At 41.8% G+C, this 23,393-nt stretch overlaps 1 protein-coding gene across 2 annotated transcripts in view; it reads left to right on the forward strand.

Annotated features, from left to right (window-relative positions):
• Positions 1-23,393, forward strand: part of dixdc1b (DIX domain containing 1b) — a 157,978-nt gene that overhangs the window by 83,620 nt on the left and 50,965 nt on the right. For both annotated transcript variants that reach the window (XM_060936160.1, XM_060936159.1), the window contains exons 6-7: positions 19,903-20,000; positions 20,096-20,241. In XM_060936160.1, the coding sequence (XP_060792143.1) occupies positions 19,903-20,000; positions 20,096-20,241 (244 nt within the window). The remainder of the gene's footprint in view (positions 1-19,902; positions 20,001-20,095; positions 20,242-23,393) is intronic.

The raw sequence follows: 23,393 nt of genomic DNA on the forward strand, positions 1-23,393 counted from the left end.
GCCGGTACCTCTCAACCTCCCGCACAAGCTCAGGCTCCTTCCCCCCCAGCGAAGTGACATTCCATGTCCCAACAGCCAGCCGCTGTGTCCGGGGGTCAGGTCGTCGAGGCCCCTGCCTTCGACTGCCACCCAATCCACACTGCACCAAACCCCTACTGCTACCTCTGTGGGTGGTGAACCCACAGGAGGTCGGGCCCACGTCGCCTCTTCGGGCTGAGCCCGGCCGGGCCCCATGGGCAAAGGCCCGACCACCAAGCGCTCGCATACGAGCCCCAACCCCGGGCCTGGCTCCAGGGTGGGGCCCCGGCTGCGTCCTACCGGGCGACGTCACGGTCCTGGATTTTTTCTCCATAGGGGTTTTTTGGTGAACTGCTCTTGGTCTGGCCTGTCACCTAGGACCTGTCTGCCTTGGGAAACCCTAACAGGGGCATAATGCCCCCGACAACATAGCTCCTAGGATCATTCAAGCACACAAACCCCTCCACCACAATAAGGTGGCAGTTCTAGGAGGGGGGACTGAGATATTACATAGTATATTTCAGACACTCATAACTTGCTATAGCAGTGACAAAATAGCGATCAGAAATGCATTCGGATATTTAATCAAATGAGAAATAGAATTTTGATAATAAAAAATTTGCCTTCAGTTCTTCTTTAATGTTTTTTTTATGGTGGTCATGTTACACCAGCACTGACGGTAAGGTTACCGGAATGTAGCGCTATCAACATTGAAAGCAATAAATAGCAGTTTTGTAGTGGCAGGGATTGGATAAGCAGGCAGCACGGTGGTGTAGTGGTTAGCACTGCTGCCTCACAGCAAGAAGGTTCTGGGTTCAAGCCCAGTGGCCGACAAGGGCCTTTCTGTGTGGAGTTTGCATATTATCCCCATGTTTGCATCAGTTTCCTCCGGTTTCCCGCACAGTCCAAAGACATGTGGTTAGGTTAACTGGCTACTCTAAATTGTCCATAGGTGTGTGTGTGCGCGCATGAATGGTTGTTTCCCAAGCCCAGAAATGGGAGGGTTGCAGCAGGAAGAGCATCTAGCGTAAAACTATGCTCATATTGGACCCTGACCTGGCAACAGTACTGGAGAAGTACAAGGGAGATGATGATGATGGATTAGATAAACAAGAGCCGTGTATAAAGTGAATTATAGGCAGGGCTTTGAACCAGAATTTTTTTCCTATTGGTTCGTTCCGAACAGAAACGGAATTTTAATGTTTCCGGTTTTGAGTTCCACCATTAAATAGACGTTCCCGAACCGGTTAGAACAAAAAAATTTCGTTCCCGGAACGGTTAATTACGTTCCCTGTCAGCTGTTTAACAAATGGCTATAAAATGATGTCTCTGTCTCATCCAGCTTAAGCCAAATGTAGGCTAATTCTATTACAACCTTCATTAAATAAGACAAGAAATAATTCAAAACTATTATTATTTCAAATGTTGGCGATTTGGATTCTCAGTATGTCTTCCCATCTACACAAACAGAAAAAGTGCCAAAAATGAAAGAGAATTCGTTTAGTGTGTTACCAAAGGCTAGTCAGGCCCTATACAGGGCTTTCCACAAGCACCGGCTGCCAGCCATACAGCCGGCACACAATTAAGTCCAGCCGGCTACTTTAATGACTATTATTTTTGTAGCCCACAGGTTCTAAATATTAATTTTCGATTTTAATAAAATTAAATGTTTATCTAACGGACTGACAATAATGTCAAACTGAACTGCACTCATTTAAGTTGTGATTCGCGCTGTTTGTACCAATAATAACCACAAATTCCCCGCAGACTTCGTTGATCCGCGGCCCCGACATGCGGTGTGCGCGCGCACTCGGCGGAGGCAGTAGTGTGTGCGCGCACTCGGCGGAGTTTATTTTGTGTTTAACACCCCGGCTGGCTACTTGTTTGTCATGGCTGGCTAGTATGAGCCTTAGTGGAAAGCCCCGTATGCATTGATAGGCAAACAGAGGTTAACATCATTTAATGTTCGCGAGCCTTTCATTAACGTGGACAAATATATTGATATCGTGTTTGAAATTGACGTTTTTGAATAACGATAGACTGCAATATTTACCTCTTATTTAAGATGTGGAGACGTGATAGTAGTCCACCCTCCCGCTCTCTCCATTCAGTCAGCGAACGTCACACAGGAAGTGAACCCCAGCGGGTCATAGAAACTTGCGCAGGAGAAGAATGACTTTTTTATTTGTAGGCTACGGAAACTTTGAGGAACGAAATAAAAACCGGTATTAACCGGTTACCATTATTTTTAATAAGCTTTTCTGTTCCGGAGCATAAAAAATAATAAAGTTTCTGGTTTCGTTTCTGTTCCATGTGAAATAGAAAAAGTTCCCGGTTTTCGTTCCTTGAACCGGTTCAAAGCCCTGATTATAGGTAATGTTTTAGCACTAAACGCTCATCCTCTTTAGAAGAACGTAACAGAAGGATCAAGATAAATGCTGTATTCATGAAGTCGTCACTCAGAATTATGTAATTTACAACATTGTTCGAGTGACAAGGTGGCGAAAAATCAAGGATGCTTCCATGTTTGTCTTTTGTTGATGACTGTGATGAGTAACGCTTATTTTCCTCCTTAGAACAGCCAGTTGTATGTCGTTGTTAAAGATTTAACACGCAACGACGTGTGTACTTTGATTGATCTAAAGCAAATATTTGTATAGACAACATAACTCAAAGATAAGAAGTGCAACTGTGTTTGTAGTTGGTGCCCTGTGCAGCCATCTTGAGTTGAGTTGACTTGTTGAACACGCAATTGAGGAGACCATACCGGGTTTCTGGATAGGAATTCCGAGATGATGTCATTTTCTGCTTCTTCTTTTTTTTCCTCCTAGTCAGAGGTTGGAAATTATGAGTTACAACCTTTCATCAAGGGACTGGAGCTCGAGTTCAGTAAATAACACAGCACTGAACTACAGCAACACTAATGGGACAAAAACTAAACCGTATCAGTCGGGGCCTTTCGAGTGCAAAGTACAAAGATAATTTAAGACATGCCTGGTATATTAATGCAACTTGTACAATCACTGAATATATACTGAATTTGCAATATAAACTCGACAGAATTTAGGGTTGAGGGTTCATCTGGTATTCTAGAAAGGTGGTGTTGTTTTTTAACAGTCTTTCCCAGTGTAAAGTTTTCTCTGCCATTTTCTCCTACTGACTGTCCGTGTGATTAGATCCGAGATGGTGATTTGTTCCATGCTGATTTACTCATGATTTGACTCAGACTCTAGACCAGGGTTCATAGGTCTCAGAAAAATCTCCAGTCCAACTACTTCTCAAATCCCACACAAAAAGACCTGAAACTATCCCAACATTTGAGAACTGGAAAAGTGACACGTCTTTTTTTTTTTTTTTTTTCCTTTCTCCAGTCTCTGTGTGGGGAAACAAGGTCACTGTGGTACGCACGCATTTCTGTTTTGTAGTATCTGCCTTATATGTCATAGATACACTGTCACTACTTACACTTTCCCCTTTTTTTGGCATAGCGTATGTTTGAGGAAATGTATTATATTTAATTCCGATTATTTGTTTTGAAAAAAAGATTTTCGAGACTAATTTTATACTAGCTGAAAAGAAGTGCCACCTACTGACTTGCGTTTTCCACCTACAACCTTCTTCTAAAACTAGCGAATTTGGGATAAAATTGTAAACCTGGCAACCCTAGAATTTCTCCTGGATAAAACACGAACAAATCTAATAAATTGAACTAATGAACTTCATCCCTAACTCATTCAACAAATTAGCACGTGATCGGTTCAAGCAGTGTTATTCTTGTGCAGCTTGCAGAACGGTTTGAGCATGAACAGTTTGTGTTTAGCCTCAACATTTTTTGATCGTTGCAATTTGATTATCATCAGTGGCGATTAAGCATTTTATAAAAGCGCTGCAGACCCAGATTTTTGTGTAGAATATGCCGTTTGATCAAAATGTTTTTAATGTTGTGATACAGTTTCTTTTATTGTTTTTAATACGGGCATGCAGTTGAGTGTGAACAAAAGGGAAATTCTTTGCACATACAACCCCAATTCCAAAAACATTGGGACACTGTGTAAAACATGAATAAAAACAGAATGTGAAGCTTTGCAAATCATGGAAACCCAATATTTCATTGAAAATTGTACAAAGACAACATGTCAAATGTTGAAACTTGGAAATGTTATTGTTTTTTGAATTTGAATTTTCTGAAACAACACATTTCAGAAAAGTTGGAACAGGCATGTTTACCACTGTGTTGCATCACCTCTACTTTTAACAACACTGGGAACTGAGGAGACCAGTTACTGTAGTTTTGAAAGAGAAATGTTGTCCTATTCTTGCCTGATTTTATATAACTTCAGTTGCTCAGCAGTTTGGGGGTCTCCTTTGTCGTATTTTGCGCTTCATAATGCGCCAAATATTTTCAATGGGAGACATTTTTGGACTGTAGGCAGGCCAGTTTAGCACCCGGACTCTTTTACTATGGAGCCATGCAGTTTTAATATGTGCAGAAAGCTGTTTGGCATTGTCTTGCTGAAAGAAGGAAGGCCTTCCCTGAAAAATATTTTGTCTGGATGGCAGCATATTGCTCTGAAACATGTGTATATCATTCAGCATTAACGATACCTTCCCAGATGTACAAGCTACCCATGCCATGTGCACTAATGCACCCTCATAACCAATTTTTTTTTTGCATTATGCAACTTTTTCACTTTTTTGTTGCCCTGTCCCAACTTTTCTGAAATGTGTTGCAAACATAAAATTCTAAATGAACATATATTTTTCAAAAAACCTCCATAAAATTTCTCAGTTTCAACATTTGATATGCTGTCTTTGTACTATTTTCAGTGAAATATAGGGTTTCCATGATTTTGCAAATCTTCACATTCTGTTTTTACCTCACTCGGGATGGAGTCCACCAGGGGGCGAGGTATTGCTTTCGGTCGGGTTTCTTTCTTTCTTTCTTTCTTTCTTTCTTTCTTTCTTTTTCTTTGTAAACGATGCTACAGGAAAATGGCTAGACGAGTCTTCATGAAACTTTCAGGATAGACAGGCATCGGTCTCAAATAGAACCTCTAAAATTTTGGGGGTCATCCGGCTAAAGTCAAGGCCATGGTGACCAAAAAGGTTAAAAAACAAAAAACCTTCGGAGCTCAGACTGCAGGAGCGCGGTCTTGTAAAGACTCCGCCCACAAACACGTTGACTGCATCACTACCTGCCTCATTTGCATACACTGCTGTCATTGGATGGTTTCTTGGTTCGTTTACATACGCAAAGGAAGGGGTTTTGGCTACGCCCACTCTTAAAGGAACAGTCCACCGTACTTCCATAATGAAATATGCTCTTATCTGAATTGAGACGAGCTGCTCCGTACCTCTCCGAGCTTTGCGCGACCTCCCAGTCAGTCAGACGCAGTCAGACGCGCTGTCACTCCTGTTAGCAATGTAGCTAGGCTCAGTATGGCCAACGGTATTTTTTGGGGCTGTAGTTAGATGCGACCAAACTCTTCCGCGTTTTTCCTGTTTACATAGGTTTATATGACCAGTGATATGAAACAAGTTCAGTTACACAAATTGAAACGTAGCGATTTTCTATGCTATGGAAAGTCCGCACTATAATGACAGGCGTACTAACACCTTCTGCGTGCTTCGGCAGCGCATTGATATCTGAGCTCCGTATCAATGCGCTGCCGAAGCGCGCAGAAGGTGTTAGTACGCCTGTCATTATAGTGCGGACTTTCCATAGCATAGAAAATCGCTACGTTTCAATTTGTGTAACTGAACTTGTTTCATATCACTGGTCATATAAACCTATGTAAACAGGAACAGCGCAGAAGAGTTTGGTCGCATCTAACTACAGCCCCAAAAAATACCATTGGCCATGCTGAGCCTAGCTACATTGCTAACAGGAGTGACAGCGCGTCTGACTGCGTCTGACTGACTGGGAGGTCGCGCAAAGCTCGGAGAGGTACGGAGCAGCTCGTCTCAATTCAGATAAGAGCATATTTCATTATGGAAGTACGGTGGACTGTTCCTTTAAACCCCATTGATAAATTAAGAGTGGGAAAGTTTTTATCACTATAAATATAAATTATAAATAAATGGACCAGACTAAAGAAATCGCTTTCAGACATGTTTATGCTTATTACAGAGGGAAACTGCGTTCCACTGAGCTTCCACTGTTTCTACTTTACTCTTACCTCTTACAGTTTTTTTGAAATTGAAACTTCCGAACCGAGGCTGACATACACGCGCTGTCGAAGGGGACGGCAGAATCAGAACCATGTTTATTGGCCGAGTATGTTCACACACAAGGTCAAAATCAAGGTCACCAAAAAGGTCAAAATCGTTTTTTCGCGATACCTTCCTTCATATTCATCATAAGTGCTACCGGGCGAGGTTTGTTTTGCCTGGAAACACTTATTTATGTTTTACACAGAGTCCCAGCTTTTTGGAATTGGGGTTGCAGTCTGGGATATTACTGTAAATATGAGCGGTGCTGTACCCTATAGCATGTGCATTGCAGAGCGTTCCCTAGAAATAATATAGCAATTTTACTACACAATAAAATGCTTACAGGGGACTCGGACTTGCATAAAGTGCCTTGCGAACGTTTCTGATTGCTTTGGAAGAGCTGTGTGGACGTCTCAGATCAGACGTGCCTCGCTATGTTTGACTTGGCGGCCCTTATCACTTTGAAACCCTTCAAAAATAAGCCTGCATTCTTTGGCAACAGGAAGTCACTGTCTAATGCACTGTAGTTGAAGTGCTGTGCTTGGCTGTTCTTTATAGTCTCTTTGTCACTATGACAATTGTGGCCACATAACACAATGTTAAAGTTTACATGGTGTCACCTGCAAGTGGAGACTGTACTTTAGCGCTGTGTATGGGTTTGACACCCTCCTGGAGATCACGTCTCATTTTTGGTTCTCTTTTCATGTCCGTGGTCTTATAAAACAGTTGTAGAAACCCTTTGTTTCTGTTGGACGAACATGCTTATTAATCAAATTAAATGCTTAGAATAGCAGTGGTCAGGCTTCCTTTCTTTCCTTTCATTTTCTTATTTTAGACAGACCCAGATTTTTTTTGTGTTGTGTCAACACTTTTCACCAGAGTCATATTTTGTTTTCCAGAAGCATGAGTTTCTGGGTCTCGTGCCAAATACCAAATGCTGAAGTGTAAATACAGTGGTTTAACGATCTTCCTGTGATTACATCTTCTCATTAGTGTTTAATGTAGGGTGTCTAATGAGCCCCCATCAGTGCAGTCTTATCAGATGTTCTCATAGCGAGAGAGACTGAGGAGAATTGCAGCAAGCACAAATATAGAGATTATGGCTTTCCTGATGGGAACCTCTAAACGTCCCAGAGCTGCTTCCTGCTGCGTGAACAGTTACATAATAGGAAATGCTTCATGCTTACATTAGCAGTTTATCACATGCACCATCTACCAAATTACTGGGATATGCATTCACCAGGGGCCGTATTCGGGGCGCTTTTTTTTTTTTTTTGGGTCAACTAATATGTGGGGAATGTCATTCATATTCAGGCTTGTGCTGTGTCGATGCTTAATTAAGATTTTTGAGTGGTCCTTTCAGATTTTTGTAAATGATAAATTAAGTACTTACCTTTTAAGCCTGCGTAAAAATGTTAAAGAAAATACAGACTGATAAAGTTGTGTGTCTGAAATGAAGGCTGAAATACTAATATAATAGATATATGTTATTGACCAGGTCTGTATGGTGAAATACCGTGACCGAGGTCTTGAAAGTACTGGCCAAGGTCACGGTATTTCACCATACGGACCGACCTTAAGCTGGTAAATAATTATATTTATTTTTTTCATTACCAAATTCTAACAGAAAACGAGAGCGCCCGAAAGGGAAAGCCGAGCCGCCATTTTGAATCCTCATTCACGGCTGTAATGCAAATTGCTTCCTCCTCGGTATACAAGTGCACTTCCATGGCAGGAAAACAACTACATTTTGCAGCCTATTTATACAAAATTGAGTCATTCAGGATTCAGCCATGTTTTTGCTCGGCGTTAGCAAGTGAGAGGTTTTTAGCTTTCTCCTGAAATGTTTTATTTTATTTCTTCTTCCTCAGGGTAGTAAAACTCGCTCTCGCTGTGAACACTGTCGTTATCGCTATCCATGCTGTAAAATTAATGCTATTTTGAATCCTCATTCACGGCTGTAATGCAAATGGATTCCTCCTCGATATACAAGTGCACTTCCATGGCAGGAAAACAACTACGTTTTGCCGCCCATGTAGTCCCCTATTTATACAAATAGGAGTCATTCAGGATTCAGCCATGTTTTTGCTCGGTGTTAGCAACAGTTACAGGTTTTTAGCTTTCTACTGAAATGTTTTCTTTTATTTCTTCTTCCTCAGGGTAGTAAAACTCGCTTTCGCTGTGAAGACTGTCATTATTGCTATCCATGCTGTAAAATTAATGCTATTCTCCTGAGAAATGCTGGCAAAAATTTATAAGATTTTTGATAATCTTATAAATAAATCTTATAAAAAAAAAAAAAAGATAAATGTTGACAAAAAATGCTACTGTGTTTGTTGTTGTGAACGAGCGAGTCGCCAGAGGTCCGTAACCGGGGTCCGTACCGTAGGATACGGACCCGCTCGCCAGCCAATCAGAGCGCAGGATTTGATGGAAACCGGACCGCGAAAAAAATAATTAAGTTATTCCACAAAATCAAGTCATCCATGAGCTGATAGCCAACGTGGCGCTATGTGCCTCATCAGCTGTAAGCCGTGTACGACGAGATTGAGTGGAATAACTGTTTTATTCTACCCACATTCACTGGTTTTTGAGAAACAGAGTATTTTTATTTTGATTTTTTGCGAATTCGATAAATTAAAAACTTAATACAAAACGTCCGACAAAATCATTTCTGCTTAGAACGTAAACAAACCGGTGAAATGACAGCAGCAATTTGTGAAAAATGCTGTAATAGTAATTCTTGAAAACTAAAAAAAAAATGCGTTCTTACTATCAAATACTTTTGTTCCATATTTTGTTGCTTTTTTTTGTATTTTTTGAGGTTTTGTTTTCAAGTAGAGTTTTTATTTTATCCTCGGTTGGTTCAGCAACACACTCCGAACATGTTATTTTTCCTCTACTCATGGTATATGAGCTGACATCTTAGTTGTAGAGTAGCCAATCAGAGCATGCGATTGCTCATATCCAGTGAATATGGATAGAATAATATCTATAAGAGTAAATGTCATTAGTCGTCCTAGTCATGATGATTTTTTTCTTTTTTCTTTTCTTTTTTTTTTATGTGTTGTCTATGCAAAATTTGTTTCGATTAACCAAATGGTGTTGCTCCCACATTAACCAGTATTTGAGCTTGTTTTGTACAAACGCTGCCACACATTCAGTTGTTTAAGAAGCCTATAGATAATTCTATGACTGGAAAGGTTGAACACCAGAGTGCAGTACCAGCTTTGAGATTAAGGCTACGTTCACACTGCAGGCTGAAGTGACTCAAATCCGATTTTTTCGCCCATATGTGACCTGTATCCGATCTTTTATTGACAATCTGAACGACACAGATCCGATTTTTTCAAATCTGACCCAGGCCGTTTAGGTATGTGGTCCTAATTCCGATTCCTATCCGCTCTTTTCATATGCGACTTCAGTCTGAACCGCCAGGTCGCATTCATCCGACTTACACGTCATCAACAAGCCACAAACGTCACTATTCTGTGCTGAAGTAGGCGGCGGGTCTCTCAAAAAAAGTTACAACAACATGGCGCATGACCACGGGCGCAGATAGAGGGTGGGACTTGTCCCACCCAGATTTAAATTCACCTCGTTCGGTCCCCCCCACTTATAGGGAGGAAAAAACGTCTATGCTGTCTTTCTTTGCATAAGGCAAACCTCATGGAAAAATCAAAAGACTAATTACCATTCGGTTTATTGAGGTGCACAGCAGTGTATACATAGTTGCAACAACTCACATAAAACAAAACAAAGACTGATATTCGGTTGGTTGAGCTGCGCAGACTGCACAGGTTGCGAGCTCGAGCTTGGTTGCTATGGTTACTAACAACAAGTTTGACAAGCATATCGGGGTTGGGGTTGGTTTGCTGGCAGCTTTGTCCCTCCCAGTTTTTTGTCCCCCCAGTTCAAAAAACGTATCTGCGCCCCTGCGCATGACATCAATGCGAGGGACGCTTCGGGCTGTGAAGGTTCTGAATCTTCTCAATGGAAGGACGCAGAGGTTAGGGAGCTGATTTCCATTTGGGGGGATGCAGCTATTCAAGCTAGATTGGATGGGTCATACCGCAACCGGGCGGTTTTACTTCTGTAAACACTGGCCATGCTCACTGCGTGTGACGTCGTCGTATCCTGCAATGCGCATGCGGAACACTTTTAGGTCGCTTTTCGTTCATACTGAGGATCACATACAAGTCGCATATATTTGTTAATGTGAACGACCTCACAAAAAAATCGGATTTCACAAAAAAATCGGAATTGAGCATTAAGCCTTGCAGTGTGAACGTAGCGTTAGTCATCACTAGTCCTGTTTAGCTTGGATCTCAGTCCAGCCTTAAATATGACATGTACTATATTTTCCAACCTATAAAACACTTTTTCTTCCTTCCATTTCCATGACCTAAACAGCAAAGTGATGTATATGGTATAATGTTTGTAATAGCCTAATATGCCCATTGATTAGTGTTTTTAGTGTTGTTATTAGTGTACTTGTCCAGCAGTTATAGGAAGGTTATGGAAAAGTGCACTACCTTAAACTTAACACGATATTGAAAAGTGTGGAAATGAGGCACGAAGCTCAGAAAACAACACTAAACTAGGCTTACCAGTAAGAGTTTCTAAAATGCTTTATATTCAATATTGATCCTGTAAATTGTAAAGTGCCTGGTACATTCATGTACTTGCATGCAGCATGTACAAAAGTATAACACGTCGATGGGTTTTTGTCTCTGAGCAGTGTTACGTTTGCAGAATTTAAAGTTGCACCTTCTATTCTGGAGCGACATCTCGTCTAGAAAACATGGTACAGAAACCAGGCACTACTTGATCACAGTGCAGACGATACATGTGAGCTGTTGTCTTATGACAAGTGTTGCGTGTTTATAGTTTATTTTGTAAGAAAGCCTTGTTTTGAGGACACTGATTCATGCTAAGAGCAAGGACGAGGCTTATTTTAAGCACTGGACTGAGATACACTTTCACATGATGTGGGTTTGCTAGCCACAGGGAACAGTTTTTCATTTTCCGAGCAGTTATTCATGTGTTTTGGTTTTCACTGTACCCTGGTGTTCTGACATCCACGCCTTTTGAAATGACTATTTGTACTCCATGCCTTTTGAAATGTCATGATTACACAATGTCCTGTCCAAGATTAACTGGCTACTCTGGGAAGATATGGCCTAATGGTTAGAGAAGCAACTTTGGGACCAAAAGGTTGCCGGTTTGATTCCCTGGACCAGCAGGAATGGCTGAAGTGCCCTTGAGCAAGGCACCTAATCCCCAACTGTTCCCCCAGGCTGCTCTGAGTGTCTGCTAAATGCCTGTAATGTAATGTTAATACTCTCAATATAACTGGCTACTCTCGATTGCCCATTGGTGTGAATGTAAGTTTGTGTTGTTGTTCGTCTCTGTGTTAGCCCTGTGATAGGTTGGCAGCCTGCCCAGGGTGTACCCTGCCTCTTGCCTGAAGTCAGCTGAGATTGGCTCCAGCTTCCCCCATGACCCTCATGGATAAGTGGTATAGATAACGAATGGATTACATGCAGCCACTTTAATACGGGACCCCTATACACCCGCTTATTCATGTCGAGATCCAAGCAGCACAGTGTGTTAAATCATACAAATACAGGTCAAATGCTTCAGATAATTTATTCAATCAGATTTATTGTTTGTCTTATTATCTTAAAGAGAGGAAAAAGAGAGAGTCTGGTAGGGGAATGTTCGTTTATAGATGCTATTGTGTAAGTGATAATAGGAATGAACTTGTTTCACAAATATTTCACAACATAAACTGATAAAAAAATGGCCTCAGTGAGGCTGTAGCTCATACCGGCCGTTGTTGTTGTGTGTGAGTTTGAAATCCGATCAATCCTGTAGGAGGAGTGGCGATTTTTGTGAAATTGCATATGACCCCTGTGTAGCCGCATCCATGGCAGGTGGCGCCACCTGGTGAACAATTCTTGTTGGAATATGTCTTTAGAGTCTTCTGGATGAGTTTCAGTGAAAACATCCTAAGCAATTTATGGACAGTAGTATTTGGTGTGAAGAGTCACCTAAAATTTTCAAACGCCCATAAAATCGTAAATATGACCAGTGGCGCCACCATCTTGGCGACTTTTATACACACCAACCTGGGGAACATTGTATATGAAGTCGAATCAAAGTCCTACCCATGCCATGTGGCGCGTAGGGCGGCGCCGATCTCCGTTTCCATAGCCCTTGACCTCTTGCCTATTACATAGCTAGGGTGACAGTGGGAGGCTAGTCCTCTGGTAACCGCGAGAGTTTCACTCCCCACTCGCATGTCTATTGCAGTGTGCCTTGCCAGACGGCAGTAGGTACAATTTTTATGATGGTCTTTGGTATGACCGACCGTGAGTAGAACTCGCAATCTCCCGGTCGAGAGGCGGACACACTAACCACTCGGCCAACTCGCGGTATTGTATGCAAGTTTGATCAAAATCTGATCACTCCAGTAGCAATTTTTGTGAAATTGCACATGACCCCTGTGTAGCCTCATCCATGGTAGGTGGCGCCACCTAGTGAACAATTCTTGTTGGAATATGTCTTTAGAGTCTTCTGGGTGAGTTTCAGTGAAAACATCCTAGCAGTTTACGAAGAGTAGCGTTTAATGTGACGAGTCACCTAAAATTTTCAGACGCCCATAAAGTTGTAAGCATGACGGGTGGTCCCACCATCTTGAGAACTTTTATGCACACCGACCTAAAGAACGTTGTATGCGAGTTTGATCGAAATCCAATGAATCCTGTAGGAGGAGTAGCGATTTTTGTAAATTGTGGATGGACGGACGGACGGACGACGTGTGATCGCGTAAGCTCATCTGGCCTGGCCTGCGGCCGGATGAGCTAAAAAGTACAACTTGTCATGAAAATGTTACTGTTGGCAAGCTGCTGTGGTGTAATCAGGAGAAAACACTTGTATATGTGCTGTTATTTGACTTTGGGCTCGTAACAGTAAATCTCTTTCTATTTCTTTCTCATCAGGCAGCATTACACCACTCCATCGTTGATTATTTTCCTATAACAGCATGCCTCACCATAAAGATGAAGTTTGGAAGTAAAAACAAGAACATACGAGGGACAGTAAAGAGATAAAACCAGGTTTTTGCAACACTGGTATCAGAGTGCGGCTGATATTTATCTAGGGATAATGAATTCCAGATTTGAGGAGCATGAAAACAAACAAGTCACTTGTCTACTCATCCAGTGTTATCCTTGTGATGTACAGTGAGGCAGCACTTGACGATTATAAAACTTTATTTAGAACTGCCAGACTGCTTTCGAAATAGAGAAGCAATTAAGAACATGTCCTCAAGATTATTGCCCATGATTTTTTTTTTTGGACTGCACAATAAGTAGGATCATAATGCTGTGCTCTATTCCCAGATGTGGCATGAGTAAGAAGTGAGGGTATTTTAATGTTGACTGGGGTCAAATCCCAAAAGAGACCAGTCCTCCTCCTCCTCTGTACAGTGTCTGGTACTTCAGTCCTGTACGCGCGCACACACACAAAAAGCAGTTGTTGAACTTTATTATTGTTGTACTGAAAAAAGAACATTAGCTTATGTAGCTTTACACGTCCCTGCATCAGACATAGTGTTGTGCAATAGAAATGCTAAAAGTACAGATCTATAATTAAGTCCCCGAGAGTTATTCCTTGGATTGTTGTATCTGCTTCACTTGGTGAATATAATTGAATCAAGGATGCTGGCTGCTAGAGAAAGTCAGGGTTTTCAGACACAGACTTAAGGTAATAAGGAAAAATCCAGAATGATGAATGGTAGTTTTTGGATTTCGTCATGGATCCCAGTTTCTGGTCAAGGTCAGCTGGCTGTAACTTTATTGTTGGCTGTAACTACCAAGCATTACCATTTCTAGTAGACCAAACCACAGAAATGAAAGTGGAGAAGGAACAGAAAGAAAGCTACTTGTCTTTTCTTTATTAAGAGCTATTTGAGTTCTTTGTAGTGGTGGTTTTATGCAGATGTAACTTTATCCTTGGATGTATTTTCAAAGCGTATAACGTTCTTTTGGTGTGTGTGTGTGTGTGGTTTTTTATATAGCTTCATTATTATTTTTAAAGGGGAACTGAAGTCATTTTTAAACTTGCTTTATTTCTTAATTAATTTTCATAATATTCAATTATGTTTTCGGTTTTAGTAACCTTACATCGTGACTCGTATCGGCAACTAACTGCAATTAAATATTATACTTATCGGCCTATTCGTTTTTTAGCCGTGTTGAATGTAGTTCGTTTGGTCCACGGCAGGCGTCGCTTATCCGCGTGATCTTCATGAAACTTGTGCAAGACTTCGAAACGTCAAGTGTCAGCCAGGTGTCAGTGCCACCATTTTGAAAACTGTTTTCTAAACGAAATATTGCACAAAAACGAGTTGAAATGACGATTACTGCCTACTTTTTCAAACTTTCCTGGTTGCTATCAAAACTTCCAGCTTGATCACATCAGCATTTGAAAGAGGGCGCGCGCGTCTTTTGACAATGTTGGCAGATGTTGGTCACTTTGATTTCCGCTGTACGTTTTACTTCCGTCCTACGATGTCTCGCACAGGTCTCGACGAATCTCATTTACGGCCATCGCTTTGACATATGGACTGATATATTACATAGCATATTTCAAACACTCATAACTTGGTATAGCAGTGACAAAATAGCTGTCAGAAATGCATTCCTACATTTTATAAAATGAGAGAAATAGAATTTTGATGATAAAAAAATTGCCTTCAGTTCCCCTTTAAAGTAGCCTGCCAAACAGTAATGCGTGTACAGAACCCTAACTGAAGCAGGAAGCAGTGGTTAACCCACACCATCAAGATAGCCAAGAGAATTGCAGCTTTTAATTGAAATTGAAGTTCACTTTTCAGCAAGATCCGACACTCTCCAGAGGTTATTTAGCTCACTTGCTCTTGGCAGATGTGTCCAGTTGGCTATGAGATGGAGTTAATCCCTGGACAGGGAATTAGGAAATGAGGACCGTATTGATGAAGGGAGCTCTTTTGTGCTGACTTTTTGGGGATGTGAGCATGTCCAGTATCAGAGAGAATGGGAGAGAGATTTGCAGCATGGATAACTCAGCAGAGATTAGAGTTTAGGACTGCTGGGTCTGGAAGGCCTGCCAGAGCCACTACTTCAAGGTCCAGTCAGATCTGAGACGGTCCTGCAGTGTGTAACTCCTCGTAGTCTAACCATGTGAGGCCAGATCGATCAAGTACACCTACGTACATCCAGATCACTCTGTAGGTTTACAATTACTGGTCGTTGCTTATCTGTTGTTGTCCCCCACTCTATCCCATCCATTCATGGAAAGAGAACACTACTGGACCACAGAGTAGTGGACCATTCTCAGCACAGCAGTGATATGGTACGCCATATTGAAATAATATTGGCTGACGTTGAGTGGTCTATCAGATATATTCCATTCAGCTAGCATGATATTGAACAAGTCAAAGACGAGTTCAGTATCATGTTAGCTGAATGGAATATATCTGATATACCACAAAAAAGCCATTATTATTATTATTATACATATGCCAGAGGGGAACCATCAGGGCCTTCTAGGTCTTCAGAGAAGGCCCAAATATATCAGCATTTCAAATCTCATCTCATCTCATCTCATTATCTCTAGCCGCTTTATCCTTCTACAGGGTCGCAGGCAAGCTGGAGCCTATCCCAGCTGACTACGGGCGAAAGGCGGGGTACACCCTGGACAAGTCGCCAGGTCATCACAGGGCTGACATATAGACACAGACAACCATTCACACTCACACCTACGCTCAATTTAGAGTCACCAGTTAACCTAACCTGCATGTGTTTGGACTGTGGGGGAAACCGGAGCACCCGGAGGAAACCCACGTGGACACGGGGAGAACATGCAAACTCCGCACAGAAAGGCCCTCGCCGGCCACGGGGCTCGAACCCAGGACCTTCTTGCTGTGAGGCGACAGCGCTAACCACTACACCACCGTGCCGCCAGCATTTCAAATGTTATATTTAATTTCTTTCGTTCTTTGATTTCATTCATAATTTCATGATAATTATTCTCTCCTAATTCTAACTTGGCCTCATTTTCTATCAAATTTGCTTCAGAAACGAAAAGCTTCCTGTCCTGAGAACATTAAAATCGAGTTCTCCAATGAGATTTTTTGTTTGTTTGTTGTCTCTAGGCTGAGAAGAGTTTAGAGCTGGCTCACTCATTGGTTAGGACTTCATTGCCGGGACAGAAGGCCATGGCAGTTTATGTAGGAAATGACAGATTAATCAGAGTTTGAGTTCTAGAGAGAGGGACCAAAAATGTATCGTCCTAGGCCTCCTCGAAGGTCAACACAAGCTTAACCGCGAGTCAGCGCTGTCAGCGAAGTCTCCTTCCAGCCTGTGTAGCATTCATCAGTAGTGTTAGCGAATGCTAATAAAGCAGTCAAGCCAGTGCTATCGAGAGCAAGTAGCACAGGCTAACGACCGAGAAACTAAGATTTCTGTCTCCAGACTCTTCTCCCATGCTACAGTACTTTTCAATCAAACTTAAGTACAACCCCGATTCCAAAAAAGTTGGGACAAAGTACAAATTGTAAATAAAAACGGAATGCAATAATTTACAAATCTCAAAAACTGATATTGTATTCACGATAGAACATAGACAACATATCAAATATCGAAAGTGAGACATTTTGAAATTTCATGCCAAATATTGGCTCATTTGAAATTCATGACAGCAACACATCTCAAAAAAGTTGGGACAGGGGCAATAAGAGGCTGGAAAAGTTAAAGGTACAAAAAAGGAACAGCTGGAGGACCAAATTGCAACTCATTAGGTCAGTTGGCAATAGGTCATTAACATGGCTGGGTATAAAAAGAGCATCTTGGAGTGGCAGCGGCTCTCAGAAGTAAAGATGGGAAGAGGATCACCAATCCCCCTAATTCTGCGCCGACAAATAGTGGAGCAATATCAGAAAGGAGTTCAACAGTGTAAAACTGCAAAGAGTGTGAACATATCATCATCTACAGTGCATAATATCATCAAAAGATTCAGAGAATCTGGAAGAATCTCTGTGCGTAAGGGTCAAGGCCGGAAAACCATACTGGGTGCCCGTGATCTTCGGGCCCTTAGACGGCACTGCATCACATACAGGCATGCTTCTGTATTGGAAATCACAAAATGGGCTCAGGAATATTTCCAGAGAACATTATCTGTGAACACAATTCACCGTGCCATGCGTCGTTGCCAGCTAAAACTCTATAGTTCAAAGAAGAAGCCGTATCTAAACATGATCCAGAAGCGCAGACGTCTTCTCTGGGCCAAGGCTCATTTAAAATGGACTGTGGCAAAGTGGAAAACTGTTCTGTGGTCAGACGAATCAAAATTTGAAGTTCTTTATGGAAATCATGGACGCCGTGTCATTCGGACTAAAGAGGAGAAGGACGACCCAAGTTGTTATCAGCGCTCAGTTCAGAAGCCTGCATCTCTGATGGTATGGGGTTGCATTAGTGCGTGTGGCATGGGCAGCTTACACATCTGGAAAGACACCATCAATGCTGAAAGGTATATCCAGGTTCTAGAGCAACATATGCTCCCATCCAGACGACATCTCTTTCAGGGAAGACCTTGCATTTTCCAACATGACAATGCCAAACCACATACTGCATCAAATACAGCATCATGGCTGCGTAGAAGAAGGGTCCGGGTACTGAACTGGCCAGCCTGCAGTCCAGATCTTTCACCCATAGAAAACATTTGGCGCATCATAAAACGGAAGCTATGACAAAAAAGACCTAAGACAGTTGAGCAACTAGAATCCTACATTAGACAAGAATGGGTTAACATTCCTATCCCTAAACTTGAGCAGCTTGTCTCCTCAGTCCCCAGACGTTTACAGACTGTTGTAAAGAGAAAAGGGGATGTCTCACAGTGGTAAACATGGCCTTATCCCAACTTTTTTGAGATGTGTTGTTGTCATGAAATTTAAAATCACCTAATTTTTCTCTTTAAATGATACATTTTCTCAGTTTAAACATTTGATATGTCATCTATGTTCTATTCTGAATAAAATATGGAATTTTGAAACTTCCACATCATTGCATTCTGTTTTTATTTACAATTTGTACTTTGTCCCAACTTTTTTGGAATCGGGGTTGTATTCATTTCCCTTTATAATTTACTTAGTTACTTTTAAAATCAACCTCGACAAGCGACCTGGCAGCCTGCAGCTAATCCCTTGCAAAATCCTTTGCCCTGTTTTTTTTTTTTTTTGGTGTGTCTGGCTAATGGCCCTTTTCCACTACCCTTTTTCAGCTCGCTTCAGCTCGCTTCAGCCAGACACGGCTCGCGTTTCGACTATCTAAAAACAGCACGACTCAGCTCGCTTCAGCCCTGCTTAGCCCCCAAAACTCGCACCGTTTTGGAGTGGGGCTGAAGCGAGCCAAACCGAGCTGAGTGAGGCTAGGGGCGTGAGGAGACACTCCCCTGTGCACTGATTGGTGAGGAGGAGTGTCCTCACATGCCCCGCGAGCACGCTGGGATCTGTAAACACCATAAACCCGGAAGAAGGAGAATTACGAATTATGAAGCCTTATGCGCCTCGCCTCATCTATACGCTCTTGCCAGTATCTGTTGGCGTTGTCGGTGACAACAAGCCACAGCACCAAGACCAGCAACACTAACGACTCCATGTCCTCCATGTTTATTGTTTACTCTCCGGGTCGTGAGACTACCGCTTAAAAGCTCACTGATGTCACTGTTTGTGCCGCCTAACGACATCACCTGACATCCACCCACTTTCGCTAACTCCACCCAATGTGTCCACCCACTTCCAGCCAGCACGGTTCAGCGCGGTTGTAGTCGAAATGCAACTCCAACAGCCCCGCTCGGCTCGACTCAGCCCGACTCAGCACGGCACGGCTCAGCCGCGTTGGTAGTGGAAAAGCGGCATAAGTTTTGACTGAGCTGAAGTCCCAGCCCTAACCGTAACTGTTCGCCACTGCTTGTAAATATGCGTGAAGAATATCTAATGAAGTTTTGGTAGCCTTTTGGGTGTTCAATGCATCTTTCTGTTTCCCAGCGAACAAAGAAATGCTTGTGCGCATGCGCATCAGAAAACTTTCTCATTGAATATTCGCATCAGCTCCGACATGTGACATGTTGTCTTGACAACCATGCAGTATTATAAACCATATTAAATTCTCATTCTCCATTGGGTAGAGTGGCATAATACATGTAGGATAAGCGATATGCTCACAATATTGCATGCTATCAAACCAAATGAATGAAACCCACTAGAAGGGTGTTCTAAATGTATAATGAAAAAGTGTTCTGTATGTATAATGATTCTGGATGTTGTGGTACTACAAGTGCGTCAGATGCTACAGGATTACTGGCACACTCTGTACCAGGATTGTTGCTTTTTTGCCGGGTTGGAAACAGGCCACCAACCAAAAATAAGAATATAATTAAATTTCTGTTAATTATTCCAGGAGTAATAAATACATTTGTGTTTAATATGTGTTGTAGTTAAGCGTAGAATGAATATTTTGGTGTAGGAAATGACGGTGTTGTTATAGTGAAGTTATACTGCTGCTGAGTAGCCCAACTTAATTTAGATATTTCGGGTGGTAAGCTTGGATTCTTCTCTCTTCTCAGCTTGAGCACCTCCAGTCCCAACCACATGCCCAAAGACCCCACCAGCCTCTCAGAGGACAAGGGACAGCTTTTGAGTATCCAATTGGGACACGCCAAAGGTAAAGCAGGTTCTTGTACTTGCACCTGTCGTCTTCTTAGTAATACTCATTGGCGTTTCAGTGGTACTCATGAGCCAGGTTACCTTGCTTCTCAGACAATATGACAAGTGACCCAGGAGCATCCCAGGAGCATGATGGGAGGTGTGTGAGGAACTGTGCCTGGGAGGAGCAACTCTGGGAGCAGCAGGAGCAGTTAGAGAGAGAGATGTTGGAGGCCAGGAGAATGGTGTCCAGCCTACAGGTGACCTGTGTTCCTCACTTTTTTTTTTGTTTTTTTGTTTGTGTGTATAGACCTGAATAAATATGTGCATCGAGAAAGAAGTGACTCCAAGGCCAGGTGGATCTTACCTGTGGACTAAGCTTTTAGAGCTGATCTATCTTCTGGATGCAGAGTGGAAAGACAAAAATAAGGAAACAGATACTGTATTTTCAGGACACGTGTCTAAATTCTCATCTCCGTAAATACATATCTGAATACGCGATCTGAAAGTATACTTCAGAGCTCCATATTGGTGGTGTTTTAGTTTTTGTCCCTGACTTTTTTTAAATTCCTGCCACAGTTGTTTGATGGAGCTCCAGTTTATTTATGCGTTATTAGAAATACTAACTTACAATTTCAAAGCACATGAAGCCTGTTGAAAATATCAGCGTATCCGTTACTTCCTAACATTTACATAGTTTGCTAATGATCGAGCTAGTTAGCTGTTAGCTAACCAATGTGCATGCCTGATTAAAATAATGATTCTTATGTCAGTACTTGCTTTGTGATACCATTAATAAAATATGAAATAGAAAATGTGCATTTCAAAGACATGTTCAATATGGTTCATTATTATACATACAGGACGCGTGTTCTATTCCCTTCTAGCGGGTTTCATTCATTTGGTTTGATAGCATGCAATATTGTTAGCATATCGCTTATCCTATGTATATGTATTACGTCACTCTACCCATGACACGACACATTGGAGCTGATGCAAATATCCACTGAGAGAGTTTTCTGCTGTGCATGCACAGAAGCATTTCTTTGTTCGCCCGGAAAGAGAAAGGCACGTTGAACACCCGAAAGGCTACCAAAACTTCAATAGATACAGTGGTGCTTGAAAGTTTGTGAACCCTTTAGAATTTTCTATATTTCTGCATAAATATGGCCTAAAACATCATCAGATTTTCACACAAGTCCTAAAAGTAGATAAAGAGAACCCAGTTAAACAAATGAGACAAAAATATTATACTTGGTCATTTATTTATTGAGGAAAATGATCCAATATTACATATCTGTGAGTGGCGAAAGTATGTGAACCTCTAGGATTAGCAGTTAATTTGAAGGTGAAATTAGAGTCAGGTGTTTTCAATCAATGGGATGACAATCAGGTGTGAGTGGGCACCCTGTTTTATTTAAAGAACAGGGATCTATCAAAGTCTGATCTTCACAACACATGTTTGTGGAAGTGTATCATGGCACGAACAAAGGAGATTTCTGAGGACCTCAGAAAAAGTGTTGTTGATGCTCATCAGGCTGGAAAAGGTTCCAAAACCATCTCTAAAGAGTTTGGACTCCACCAATCCACAGTCAGGCAGATTGTGTACAAATGGAGGAAATTCAAGACCATTGTTACCCTCCCTAGGAGTAGTCGACCAACAAAGATCACTCCAAGAGCAAGGCATGTGATAGTCGGTGAGATCACAAAGGACCCCAGGGTAACTTCTAAGCAACTGAAGGCCTCTCTCACATTGGCTAATGTTCATGAGTCCACCATCAGGAGAACACTGAACAACAATGGTGTGCATGGCAGGGTTGCAAGGAGAAAGCCACTGCTCTCCAAAAAGAACATTTCTGCTCGTCTGCAGTTTGCTAAAGATCACGTGGGCAAGCCAGAAGGCGATTGGAAAAATGTTTTGTGGACGGATGAGACCAAAATAGAACTTTTTGGTTTAAATGAGAAGCGTTGTGTTTGGAGAAAGGAAAATACTGCATTCCAGCATAAGACCCTTATCCCATCTGTGAAACATGGTGGTGGTAGTATCATGGTTTGGGCCTGTTTTGCTGCATCTGGGCCAGGACGGCTTGCCATCATTGATGGAACAGTGAATTCTGAATTATACCAGCGAATTCTAAAGGAAAATGTCAGGACATCTGTCCATGAACTGAATCTCAAGAGAAGGTGGGTCATGCAGCAAGACAACGACCCTAAGCACACAAGTCGTTCTACCAAAGAATGGTTAAAGAAGAATAAAGTTAATGTTTTGGAATGGCCAAGTCAAAGTCCTGACCTTAATTCAATGGAAATGTTGTGGAAGGACCTGAAGTGAGCAGTTCATGTGAGGGAACCCACCAACATCCCAGAATTAAAGCTGTTCTGTATGGAGGAATGGGCTAAAATTCCTCCAAGCTGGTGTGCAGGACTGATCAACAGTTAGTGGAAACGTTTAGTTGTAGTTATTGCTGCACAAGGAGGTCACACCAGATACTGAAAGCAAAGGTTCACATACTTTTGCCACTCACAGATATGTAATATTGGATAATTTTCCTCAATAAATAAATGACCAAGTATAATATTTTTGTCTCATTTGTTTAACTGGGTTCTCTTTATCTACTTTTAGGACTCGTGTGAAAATCTGTTGATGTTTTAGGTCATATTTATGCAGAAATATAGAAAATTCTAAAGGGTTCACAAACTTTCAAGCACCACTGTATTCGTCGTGCATATTTACAAGCAGTGGTGAACCGTTACTATTAGATCTTGGACTTCAGCTCAGCCAAACCTTAGCCAGACACACCAAAAAAGCAACAGGGTAAAGGATTTTGCAAGGGATTAGCGGCAGGCTGCCAAGTCCATTCCGTTGTATGTATTCATCGAAGTTGATTTTAAAAGTAACGACGTAAATTACACAGTGAAATGAATATTTAAGTCTGAGTGGAAAACAGTGTGGCGAGCATGCAGCGTGGGAGAAGAGTCTGGAGACTTGCTCTCGATAGCACTAGCTTGATTGCTTTATTAGCATTCGCTAACACTACTGGTGAACGCTACACCGGCTGTGCTGATGGCACCGACTCCCAGTTAAGCTTGTGTTGGCCTTCAAGAAGGCCGAGGGCGATAAATTTTTGGTCCCTCCCCCTGTAAATCAAAATCTGATTGGTTAATTCATCTGTCACTTCCTATATAAACACACACTGCCATGGCCTTCTGTCCCGGCAATGAAGTCCTAACCAGTGAGTGAGCCAGCTCTAAACTCTTCTCAGCCTAGAGACAACAAACAAAAAAATCTCATTGGAGAACTTGATTTTAATGTTTCCAGGGCAGTAATCCTTTCATTTCTGAAGCAAATTTGATAGAAAATCAGGCCAAGTTAGAATTTGAAGGGAATAATTATCATGAAATTATGAAAGAA

The sequence above is a fragment of the Neoarius graeffei genome, chromosome 12 (genome assembly GCF_027579695.1).
Source record: "Neoarius graeffei isolate fNeoGra1 chromosome 12, fNeoGra1.pri, whole genome shotgun sequence".
Classification (NCBI taxonomy): Eukaryota; Metazoa; Chordata; class Actinopteri; order Siluriformes; family Ariidae; genus Neoarius; species Neoarius graeffei.